Source organism: Gymnoscopelus microlampas (genome assembly GCF_963454915.1).
Source record: "Gymnoscopelus microlampas genome assembly, chromosome: 17".
Classification (NCBI taxonomy): Eukaryota; Metazoa; Chordata; class Actinopteri; order Myctophiformes; family Myctophidae; genus Gymnoscopelus; species Gymnoscopelus microlampas.
Genome location: NC_139954.1, coordinates 36,292,168 through 36,304,981, shown reverse-complemented (window position 1 = coordinate 36,304,981; position 12,814 = coordinate 36,292,168). Strand labels below are relative to the sequence as shown.

The 12,814-nt window shown below is 41.5% G+C and overlaps 1 protein-coding gene and 1 long non-coding RNA gene across 3 annotated transcripts; one reads left to right on the top strand and one right to left on the bottom strand.

Annotated features, from left to right (window-relative positions):
• The first annotated feature begins 3,079 nt into the window (after window positions 1-3,079).
• Window positions 3,080-5,239, top strand: LOC311064212 (uncharacterized protein). Of its 2 annotated transcripts, none has more exons than XM_084084036.1 (2): window positions 3,080-3,365; window positions 3,876-5,239. In XM_084084036.1, the coding sequence occupies exon 2, from the start codon at window positions 3,893-3,895 to the stop codon at window positions 5,120-5,122; it is 1,230 nt and encodes a 409-aa protein (XP_083940162.1). In that variant the 5' UTR covers window positions 3,080-3,365; window positions 3,876-3,892; the 3' UTR covers window positions 5,123-5,239. The 2 variants fall into 2 exon arrangements, with proteins under 2 accessions (XP_083940162.1, XP_083940161.1); XM_084084035.1 differs by having other exon boundaries at window positions 3,080-3,390.
• Window positions 5,240-7,423: 2,184 nt separating this feature from the next.
• Window positions 7,424-12,525, bottom strand: LOC311064080. Its single transcript, XR_014602672.1, has 3 exons — window positions 12,395-12,525; window positions 10,487-10,649; window positions 7,424-9,600 (listed from the first exon to the last, which is right to left on the bottom strand). It is a non-coding gene; the product is annotated as an uncharacterized lncRNA (long non-coding RNA).
• Between the last annotated feature and the right edge of the window lie 289 nt (window positions 12,526-12,814).

Genomic DNA, 12,814 nt, shown 5'->3' with positions numbered 1-12,814 from the left:
CAAAATAACTGCACAATGTCAGATCCGGCTACCGCTTTTGCAAATAACCTGAATACATTCTATAAAAGGTTTGACAGCCACAACTACTCTGCTGACTGTGAGGAGCTGCTGAAAGCCCTCCCCTTTCAGGGGCCCGCACATCGCCCCTCACACAGGACTAGGGTTGCCAAAGACCTGAAATTCAAATAAGGGACATCCAGCCGGGCGTTCATTGTTTCTAAGAAAAATTAGGGATGCTCGGAAAAAGATAAAATCTCACCGTATACAAGTACAGTTTTTGTATATTATATTAACCACTTGAACGCCAGCATCCATATTCTGGGGAGAACATTAGCCAATAATAGCAGATCTACAAGTTCACAACCTCACACAACGTGTTGGGAGTGTGTAGATCGGCTATTTTTGGCAAAGAGATGGTGTAGACAGAACTAAAGCAGTCTAAGTACAGAGTCACCACAGGTCCAGTTTACTCTAGAGGGTGTAAGTGGTTAACAACCTGTATTATATAATGTATGAGCTGTTTAAACTTGTAAGATGTGTGTCATTGTATGATTCCCAAAAATAAGGAACAAAGTGTGTCCTGTATTTCAAGGGAGGGTTGGCAAGCCCACACAGGACATGTCCAACGGCTGCTGGCAAGGTGCAAACCTGGCAAAGCACCTGACCCAAACTTTTACATATCGGTACAATCTGGGTGCAGGCAAATTCTAGTTGTGACTTATTTTTATTACTATACATCCCTAGATTAAGTTTTGATATGATAGACCTGGCTGACTGGGAGCTTTATAGTGTTGATCACCTCTCAAAGTAATCGACTGCTGCTGTTCAAAAACAAAAATATGCCTTCCCTGGAAATCCTCTTTCTTTCATCTCCTTGGGGTGTGTCTACTGGCCAGCAATAGAGACTTGTAAATAAACCCCTATGTAGTGTGAAAAGATAGAAATGTATATAATGCACAATATAAGCTTCAATTGGCTTCAATTGTCAACTATCTGTGGTCTAAACCATAGCAATGTTTTTTTTCTAATTAAGGATACTTTTTGGCAAATTACCAACAGCACCACTCCTGGTCATGTCACTAAAACTACCCGCCTGACAAAGTTTGAAGCATTTTATGATGATATTGGAATGTTTGGATTGAATACCAAGGACCCCAATGGAAACAAGACCGCAAGGACTTTTTTGGACGTACTGTACCTTTTAGACAAAGTGTGTGACTGTACTTGAGCTGTTTTTACATTTCTGTCTAATAAGATATTCAATCAATCAAAAAAAGATGCATCAAGGGAGTAGGAGGCATTAAAGGCAACTCCACCAACGTTGAGCAGATCGTGGATCTAATCTTTCAGCATCTTCTCCCATCTCTCCAAGTCATTGAAGGAGATGTATTCTGAAGCAGTGGATAACACAATGAAGCCCAACAGACACAAGGAAGAGGGTAAAAGACGGCAGGATTTGGGCGCAGAGGACTGGCCTAAAACCCCCACCCACTCACCACAGAGACCACCACCCTCCACCATACAGCCTAATACATGCCCATGTAGCAGATGGAAAGGTGAATGTACTGTATAAGATGCACTGAAGATTGGACAGGACATGAGCACACAGTTTTCTTCATCGCTTCCTGAGGGATTTCATGCGGCCATCTTAAATAACAGTGACCTTGAGGCGTTGTTCGCTCGGCTGCTGGTGGTGGGGAGCAAGAAAAGAATGGAGCTCTCTTGCCCTCTTTGACTACGAGCTCGGCCAAGTGTAACAGCCCCAAAGTGTACCTTCAGCCAAATTACACCCGGGGTTAAAGTGGGCTAGCCTGTTTTATATCCTGGGCTAATGCAGCTTATACCCTGGGGTATGAAATAGACTAAAACGGAATATACCCCCTAGCCCAAACTAGACCATAACCCCTTTTGTTTTTCATTAATTTGGTTTCTTACATCATAATTATTGCAGTAACTTCTCTCTAGTCCTATATATAATCTAAGAGGTATCTAAGAGGTAGGCCTCAATACTCAATATTAAATGCAGTACATTATTCACCCAAGTTACCTTATCTATGAAAAACACATAATCTGGACTAGAGGGGTACTACTTAATAATAAACCCAGTTTATGAAGTACGAAAAACACAAGGAGGTATAATCTGGACTAGAGAGTTACCCATCTGGTTTAACCCAAAATATATACATTATGATGGGGGGGACTCTGAACTTTGAAATAGAGATTTATTTATGAAAAACCCAAGGGTGGTATGAAATGGACTAGAGAAGTTCTACTTCATACAAAATCCAGTATATTATTCACCCAATTATGATAAAACACAAGGGGACAATAATCTAGAGATGTTTTACTTGATATTAAATCCAGTATATCACTCACCCAAGTTACCTTATTCATGATTACTGATGTTATTGCTAAGACACCTGACTGACTGACCATCCATCTTTATTCAATGACAGTTACACACATCCTCCACGAGGTGGCAGTGCCTGCCGTGGCAAAGTTTTGCGCAATGCGCATGCGCTAAACACTTTGACCAGTGTTGCCCGATTTTGTGAGAGAAATAAGCAACCAGGCCTAGGAAAACAAGCCCAAAGGAAGCGACTTATGTTGAAAATAGCCGATCTAGACTATAAGCTCACAACGCGTCGCGATGCGAGTCATGCCACGTGTTGTGATCTTGTAGATCTGCTATTTTCAAAAAAATCTAGAAATAAATTGTGGAACATTTGAAACATTCTAACAACACAAATCTCGTACGGATCGAGGGCTCCCTGGCACAAAACATTTTCAGAAGGGGGTTAGGCGAAAACCACTGGTTTAAATAATAAATTAACATTTGGAAGCAAGCCCAAATAAACAACTACATAGAAACAAGCCCAAATAAGCAACTACACTTTAGAAACAAACCCCAAATAAGCAACTACACTTTAGAAACAAGCAACTTTACAGGAAAACAAGCGCAAAGTTGCTTAGAATAAGCGGACATGGCAACCCCGAATTTGACCCGGAAGTAAAGTGCGTGTGTTTGTGTTGTTGTTGTTGTTACTGAACTTACTGTTAGCTTCAGGTATCGCTACTGAATAGCTACGAATGAGACTCGCTGGCTGTTGCAGCCTGTGGTTGCAGCGTCGGTTATTTATTCTGTCTTCATTATGGCAAATTGTTGTGTTAAAAACTGTCGCAGCGCTTCCCATGATTCCAAGGCTAAGAAACTAGGGAACTGTCTGAGATTCCACAGCATTCCTGCGTGGAGGGTGAATGAGGGGGTCCGGGTCGCCGAGATGACAAAGAGACGTCGCACAGCGTGGGTGTCTGCCCTGCGAATACCCGAAGTCACCTTTAACCACGCTCCCAAGTCCGCCAAAGTATGCTCCCTTCATTTCCTGTCTGGTGAGTAAACTAATACTACTAAATCAGAGTGTGCTCCCCTCATTTCCGTCCAAGTCTGGTGTTGTTGTAGCCATGGTTCAACATCACGCTCGTCTGTCACAAGCGTCATGGCGCTACTTGTTCCAGTTTTCTCGCAGCCACTACAACTACAAAAACGTTCAGATTTCGTATCCGTATCTTCCGTATTGTTCAATAAAAGGCTTTTTAATCCGATCGGTGGCCATTTTCCCGTGTATTTCCAATGTATCAGAGTGCAATACACTTCCCAACTGACAGGGGCGCGTGGTTGAAAGCATAATGGAGAAAATTCGGAGAAAATGGTCTGAAAATGTATTTCATAATTTGTACTTTTGAATACTTGAGTATTTTTCTTGCATGTATATAGTTTCCACTACTGGGCTGAGGGAACATAGGCATGTGCCCATTATGATTATATTAGTTATGCCTGAAAAATGTTTTACAACACCGTTTTTTGTTGTTCCCAGGTGAACCGGCGTATGAAATGAGTGAGACCCACCCGGACTGGGCACCATCCTTGCACATGGGTCACAGTGAAATCAACTATACGCTAAAGGCTATAAAGACTGAACAAAATGAAACTGCGATAGGCAGTAGACCTGCGGCGGTGGAAGAGACTGCTGTAGATGATACTGCACAGACAGAAGCAGCACAAACGCCACTGGAAGAAGATGAGGACGAAGCGGCAGGTGGAACTGAGATTTACGGTTCTGCTGCCAAGGCGCAATTGATGATGAGGTGTGATGAGTGTGTGAGCAGCTCTACTGAATGTGACTTGTGTGTGAATTGGTGTGCTGAATTCAACCGCCTGTTGGAAGAGAACAGGGATGATGAGCGTGAAAAGACGAAACTGGATGCACAGTACTTTAAAGATGATGATCTGAAAGTCAAGTACTACACTGGTCTTCCGACCCTTGCCCTTGTAATGGCTGTGCTGGCCACAATTCAGCCCCACCTGCCTGTGGGAGTCAGAGCATTGACTCCTTTTCAGATGCTTATCCTAACTCTCATGCGCCTTAGGCATAATATGCCTATCATCTGCATCGCTCAGCTCTTTAATGTAGGCCGAACAACTGTTTACAGAATATTTAGTGACACATTAAGTGTTTTGCATGCCCGACTTACCTCTTTGGTACACTGGCCAAGTAGAGAAGCTTTGCAGAGAAGTATGCCTCCTCTGTTTGAGGAGGCCTTTGGGGAGCATGTTGCTGTAATAGTGTTCTGTTTTGAATTAGTCACGTCTCAGTCAGACTCAGTCAAGTACCTCATCGGCGTTACACCACAAGGACATATCTCATTCATTTCCAAGGGATGGGAAGGTTGCATCAGTGACAAGGATGTGGCAGAAAACTGTGGGATTCTTGACAAACTGTTACCTGGTGATTTGCTGCTAGCTGATCGTGGCTTCGATGTCGGCGTAGGAATGATGTGTGCTGAGGTGAAGATGAGCCCTTCATTCACAAACGGACCCTGCCATTTGGAAGTAAAAGCTGTGGAAGCAACACAACAGATGTCTCACCTCAGAACGTATGTGCAGGGAGTGATTGGCACTGTACATATCAAGTACATTATATTAGCTGATCAAATACCGCTCAGTATGGTGCTTCCAATTGAGGATGAGGACATGTCATTCCTTGACAAGATGCTGAGCGTGTGCTGTGCCCTGACAAACCTGTGTGGGAGAGTGGTTGCACAACATAGCAGTAACTATTGATAACATACTATTATGTTCCTTGATACTGACCCTTTTTTTTTTTACGATTTACATTTTTTTATTTATATAGTAACCTGTTCAAAGTCCACATTGTTTGTGACATGGCTTCAAATAAAACACATTCAGGAAATAGTGTACCCTTGTTTCACTGAGTGCAGCGTCCCTGCGGATCCTTAAAGTATTAAAACATCTTGCATTTATTTATAGAAATCCATGGTCTAAAATGTCTGGAATTGTGCGAGTGGAGGCATTACATTTAATCTGGGGCAGAATGAATGAGCGTGTTGTTAAATGGGTAGCAGATTCATAACAAACATAACTTGCCTTGTTTATTTCCTGACTTTGACGATCAGATACTGCACAGAGACTCGAGGGACAGCAGACAGCGGGACGGCAGATACAGAAATGCAAAACAATACATTACAATTTACACTCTGCTTCTTCTGTAGGTGGTGGAACTCCTTATGCGGCTGTGATCTGCATTGTATGCAACCGTTCTACCTGTGTGGGGTATAAACATAACGTTCTAATGTAAAGTGAGGAATGGAATGACATGGTATACATTGTATAATAGTCATCTTGTCTCTAATCACCTTCACCTCCCAATCCATGCAGTTCAACTTATGGACAGGAAGTCCAAGCCTGATGTTTGTCCTGTAGGGGTTCATGGTCATTTTGTGTTTTCCATGCGCAGCAGTTTAGTCACCCAGCCACTTTTCTTGATATCAGCAGATGCTGTCAGCACCATCACAGGTGTCAATCAAAATATGCTGCTGTACACTCATAGCGTAATCTTTCAACATAGATTATGATTTTTGATTTGTTTTTTTCATTTTTACATCATGTCTGTCTTATATTCAGTTTTTATATTAGACAGAATAGACACGGCTGGGTGATTTCAAATCAACCTGATATATATGATCCAACAATGAGTCTTAAAAATAAATTAATAATACCATGCATAGTTACAGACTTGCCATCTGTCAGGAAGAGAATGTTACAGCAAGGCATTAGGTCACAGTTAGCTTATTGCTTTGAGGGTGTTTCACATTAATGTTGCAACTTTACCGTGTTATGCAATGTTGCTTATGAACTCGCTGTAAGGGCTATCTGCAGCAGTGGTTCCCAAACCTTTTAGCTCAAGACCCAAAAGAGAAATTAAGACGTTTGCCTGGGACCCAAACTAGTGAAAATTGCTGATCTACAAACTCACAACGCGCCGCGAGCTTGTGGATCAGCAGTTTTCACTGCTTCTTAAATGTTTTAAAAAATATATATATATTTATGGAATTTCTTTTTTTTGATTTTATAATAATTGATGAAAAGGTTTTCCTTTTATGTGTAGGAAACAAAAAAAAGAGGATATTTACTCGCAACCCATAAAAATTGGTCCGCAACCCAAACATGGGTCCTGACCCGATGGTAAACCGTGATCTAGGCTCTCAGTGGATGATGTTGGGATACCAGTGATCTGCTCAACTAACAGATACACAGTACAATACAACCAGGATGGCACAGCATAAGTCAGTCGCCTACTAACAAAAAAAAAGCATGGGTTTCCGAGGCTAGTCGCCTACAGGAATCTGGATGACTGTTGAGATGTTCTTGTATTGACAGTAGTTATGGGGTAAGTACAAGTTTACCAGAATTAACCACTTACACCCTCTGAGTTAGCTCTGTACTTGGACCCCCACCCTCTCTAAACCAAATCTCTCACGCAACACGTTGAGATCTACTATTTTTGGCTTATGCAACCCCAAGAATGTGGTTCACCTCGTTCAAGTGGTTAAACGAGGTGAACCACATGCCTTTAATAACCTTTCTATAATATCTGTGGCACACACAGGACCTGTAGCAGTGCAGCTTTTTTGTTGTTTTGAGGTCCCCCCCAAGGTATAAAATAATACCTTAGCCTAAAATCTTAGCCTTTACAAAACACCACTAAACAAACATGTAATCAAACTATAATGATGTCATCTGTCTCTCTAGCACCAACCAAATATGTGCTTTAATTTGACAGTCAAACAACACGTCAACATATAGTAAAGGCTACAAAAGTCGAGCAGCTTGTCAGCATTTTATTGCGTTGTATACGAATATGGCTTTTAAAATCCAGATAAATGTGGACAGACATTGATGCTCATATTGTTGAAAAGATGAAAAGCAATAAAAAAGGAACAAGGATTTGGATAGCACATAATGGTGAATTTGTGTAGATAGTTTTATAAGCACACAATACAGTAAAGCCTTATTGTCTCTGCCAGGCCGAAGGCATGCCTGAGACTATGTTTTGCACCCTGTCCGTCCGTCCGCGTGTCTGTCTGCGAGTAGCACACTCCCTGGATGCCAGAGCAGAACCTCTGCACCGAATGTTTTCAGATCGGGCTGTTATAACGCCACCAGGAGGCAGATTTTTGCAAAACAATTTTTTATATTACTCCTACAGATTTTGTCCAAACATCACATGAATCGGTACACAGTATCTCTATAGTCATGTGATGAAGAAGGATCTGTCCGATTTTTCATATTCCATCCTGATTGGCTAAGATTGGCATTTAAAGTTTGCAGGAGTGGCTTGGAGTGGCTTTGAACAAAATGCCTCGAATCATAAACGCAGTGTCCGATTGCCGTGAAACTTTGCACGCATATTTCCGCTAGGCCGAGGAAGAAATGCCTTTCTTTCACATTGTCCTGTTATAGCGCCACCAGGAGACAGAGATTTGCAAAACATTTTCTTTTATATTACTCCTACAAATCTTGGCCAAACATCACGCAGATCGGTACACATTATCTCTAATAGTCAAGTGATCAAGACGGATCTGTCAGATTTGTCATATTCCAGAGTCAGAAACCTGTATCAATGAAATCATCAGTGGGGATTCCAAGCTCATAGAAACTGCAACCTTTCTCTTTCTGGAAAGTTAGTGTTATAATAGAAGCCATTATCCTTGCATACAAAAATTAAGACATTACCATATAGTAATGAGCATTAGTGAGGACCAATTGTATGAAGATAACATTGAAAATGGGTGAAGTAGTCCTTTTAAAGAAGGAAAGAAGAAAATGGGTGCTTCTTTTGACAGGACCACTTTGACCACTCTGTGTCCCAGAGGAGGGCTGTGGACAGTTCAGAAACCTGTCTACCAGTGACATCGTTAGGCATGTTTGTCATTTCAAGTAAGATTTGACAAAACTTTTTTCCCCTTTAATAAAATAAAAAAAGATGTGAGTACAATGGCTTCTATTATAGCATGCTAACTTCACAGGAATAGAAAGCCTATTTATGTTTGGGGTCTGAGGTTAATAGCACTACACTAGCCAATACATAGGCAATTAGGCATTGCTCTGAAAATCTATATTTGGTTTCGAGTATTTTGCATACTAATTGATAATATAACCATGTAAAACAGATTACAGCACAAACTCATAAAGCGGCAACAGTTTTTGTGTAATTTAGAGGGAACGTAGTTTCCAGAATTGTGTACACAAAATTCATACAGGTTGGCAGGTCTGCTAAAGGGGTTATTCATGAGACATCATGTGTCTTTTCAGACTTTCATTTCGACTGAATCTTTGTACACAAACTGTACATCTATAGCGCTTTTCCCCGGTATGAATACTCATGTGTCTTTTTAGACTTTCATTTCGACTGAATCTTTTTTCACAAACTGAACAAGAAAAGGGGGTTTCTCCTGTATGAGTCCTCATGTGTTTTGTTAAATCACCCATTTGACGACAACCTTTGCCACAAAGTGTACACGTAAAGGGGGTTTCTCCTGTATGAGTCCTCATGTGTCTATTCAGATTACTCATTTGACCACAGCCTATGCCACAAACTGTACAAATAAAGGGCTTTTCCCCCGTATGAGTACTCATGTGTCTTTTCAGACTTTCATTTCGACTGAAAGTTTGTTCACAAACTATACAACTAAAGGGCTTTTCCCCTGTATGAATCCTTGTGTGATTTGTCAGCTTTGCCTTCAGGTTAAAGCTTTTGCCACAAATTATACAGCTAAAGAGTTTCTTCCTTATGCGCTGCCTCGTTTGTTTTGATGATTTCAGGTCCTTGGACAGCTTCTTGCTTAAAAACAATCTTTGACCTTCAACATTTTGCATCTTGTATGAGTGTGTGTTTAAAGTTGACTGCCCATCTCTGGTATCCTCCCACTCATCACTGTCTTCAGTGTCAGATTCAGAACAGTGTGAAGAGAGGAGCTGGTTATCACTATTTGGTTCTGATACCCCACAATCCACTATATCAGCTTCTGTTTTCATGTATTCAGTTGAGGTTCTGGCTAGAGGCTCTGTTTCTCCGTTTTCATCATCCTCACTTTTCACTGCAAATAATGTCAACATTGACCCATCAGCCTCCTCTGGTCTTTTAAGCAGCTCCTCCAGTTCCTCTTTTATCTGTGGACGCTCTGGTTCCTGCAGTTCAAGGGAAACCTCTTCTTTACACACAGGTAGGTGCAGGAAGTCTAGGCAAATTATAAAAGAGAAAACCATTAAATGTTTAAAGTTTCCCATTATATATTACATACACTTTGGCTGTGGTTGAAATTGAACACGGGGGGGTGAACGGGTTGGCGTCACATTGTTTTTGTTCCCCCACATAATGTGAATCAGTTAGTCTCAGCGAAAAATGTATCTGGAAACATAGTTGACTCTGACGCGACGATCGGCATATTGATTGGATCAGCATTTCTGGACCGCCAATCCGACTTCATACCAGGCACCTCTGGTCCTCTGATACGCGCGTCGAGTTTGAAGTGAGTTCGAGATGAGTGAAGGACAGTTATGCACATACATACGCAGAGATTTTACAAATTTATAGTAGACTCATCTATGTTGAAAATGTATCTGAAGATGAATTACAATCTTAAAACTTCATAGTAACAAACAAAACAAAATAATCAAGGACTACGCAGAAGTCACGCAAAAATCCTTACATTTGTTCTAAAACCTTACACATACAGTATTCAGGCTGCTGAGTGAACCAAGTGGTGCTCAACTGTGGTGGGAATCGCTAAATCAAAAACAAAAAAATCTTTTTACATGTGTTATTGATGACCGTCAATCGCACCATTATGAAATAGTCGGCCCATCCCTACTTAGTGCCTATTTCACTGGCACAATAACACAGGAAACACTGTGTACCCCAGTTGTAAGTAGTTTGTCTGTCTTTTATTTACACGCACACTCTAGTTTTGATTGAGTTTAAACTTTCCATAATGGTGTGTTACATACCTGCCAACATTAGACTGTGACATATCAGGGAGATTCTTAGGGGTGTGGTTTAGGTACAGTACAGAAACATAACGTTGATATGGTAATAGCCACGAAAAGCGAGAGCAAGGAACTTACTGATGTCCAGGTGTTCTTCAGATTCCTGTTTAATAGAAACAGTCCTGGTGTCCAGGTGGTCTTCAGGTTCATGTTCAATAGAAACGGTCCTGGTGTCCAGATGGTCTTCAGGTTCCTGTTTCATATCAACAGTCCTAGCTGGTTCTGGAGAACTCATCTTCACCTGCAGGATGGACAACACAGATTGGCTTGCAATGAAGAATAAGGACTTTGATGTGACATCAGGGTGGTAGATGAAGGTTGAAAGTAAAATAGAGGGAACAGAGGATATAAAAGTGTTATCAAAGACTGGGTAGTGACCAAAAATGCATCCCCAAGCTTCAAGCAATATTGTCCAAACTTTGTCCATCATCTCTGTAATGGGGTGCAATACGTCAGTCCGACAGCGCATTCCTCCGACAGCGCAGTGCTCCAACATTAAACAGTAAACCCGAACCAAACCCGCACCCTAACCCTAACCGCACGCGGATGCCACATAGTCGGAGAAAAGGTCTGTCGGATTAACGCATGCCTCCCCTGTAATGATCCCTGTTCCTAATTTTTTGTTTTACATGGCAGTAGGAATAATATTCAACCAACATCCTCATCAGCTGAGGGCAGAAGGCTCATCACACATCAAGCCACTGCAGAAGAGGTTATATCAAAGAAACATTATCAACTATAAAAGTTTAATAACAGCAGCTGTATGTTTCTCCTCCATGTTGATACCGGTGATATTGATAATGTACAGTATGTATGCAAGCAAGCTCACATTTGATGTGACATTGAATTTTATGTTTGTCTCCTCCTCTCTGCCTTAGTTGTGTTTTTACGGAGTGGCTCTGTAGGAGTCTTGCCATCTACGGTATAAGAGGGTCTTGTGTGTATGATAAGATAATATTGCATGCAATATTATCTTCCCTCCCTGCCTGTGAAAAATAATTTTAAATTGAGTAGAACCTTGGTTTGGCATGATAGAAGGTCAAATATCTTCCATGATCTTGATCTGTTGCTTCTGTGCTCTTTAAGCGAGGAACCAGAAGTATATAAATCATACTTTATATAAAAAAGAATGAATGGAATTAAAACACAGAGCCTGGACAAGCCTGCAGGCACTCCTTGAGTTGTAGCAGCTCCTTTTCCACCACGGTTAGAAAGCTCCTGTTCCACCACCAAGTTAGCTTTACAGCACTGTAGCTTTAGTAAGGTTGGGGTGGGGGGGGGGGGGGGGTCGTCAAAATTGACCAAAAGTGGATGCAGTGCCCCAGAGTGTTCTCACAGGCCCATAGATAAAGCGCCTCTCAGCCCCTCCCAATGGAATCTTATCCGGGGGGGGGGGGGGTCGGAGGCAGTACTCAAAGGAGACGAACCTAAGGTGTCCTTGGGCAAAGCATACAGGCCCGCCAAGCACACACAGACAGTCCATTGTGAGAACTCGATGCTACTATCGGGCACTCTACAACATACACAATAATAAAACATATTGATACTGTGTATGACAAGAAATGTAACAAAGAGGGCTAGCATCTCCAATGATATCACATGAATATGGTCGGTCATGAACAGGCCGTGACCCTGCCCTAGATAGCTCTGCCATCCTGACTTCAGGTCTTAAATCTACACATTAGTAATGGATGTCGCATCATGCAGTCATAGTTCATCATGACAAAGTCACATAGAACCTATGAACAAGGGTAGGCTGTTTTGCACTAAATGTTCAAACTTCATTATATATATAAATCAAACGTTAGTTCATGAAAATTAGGACAGAGCTTACTTATATAGAGGGTTAGAATGGAAAATTCCTCAACAAATGTCAAATATGTGAACACACGAAAGAACACTTTTTGTCCCAGGGACCAAAATCATGCGAATGCAGCGGGTTAGATTAGTAGTACTAAAGTGATCTTTTTCATTTAAATGTTTCACCTGAGAGAGTGTCACACCTGGTCTTCCTATGTAGTAACGTCAAGTTGACACTACAGCGGACCTCCTCTTACCGTTCCTCTGTAATCTGTGGAGGTGCTGGTTCCTCCTGGACCAGACTGGGGCTCTTCTCGTGTTCAGGGAAACCTCTCCTAACACACAGACAGGGAGAGAGGTAAGCTCAGCAGAACAACTCGGTGCTTTTCTCAGATGACATTTATTCTCCTACTTATTGATTTTTGTCACAATCACCAGTAGCATTTAAAGGAATACTTCTGACTTAAAATTTTCTATCAATTACTCACCCCATGAAGCCTTGAATACATGGAGATTTTTTGTCGCATTCCTGAGTCAATAATCCAATATTTTGACTAATTGAAGTTAATAAGAGAACGCCATTTTTTCACCCTCGTTTACTTCCTG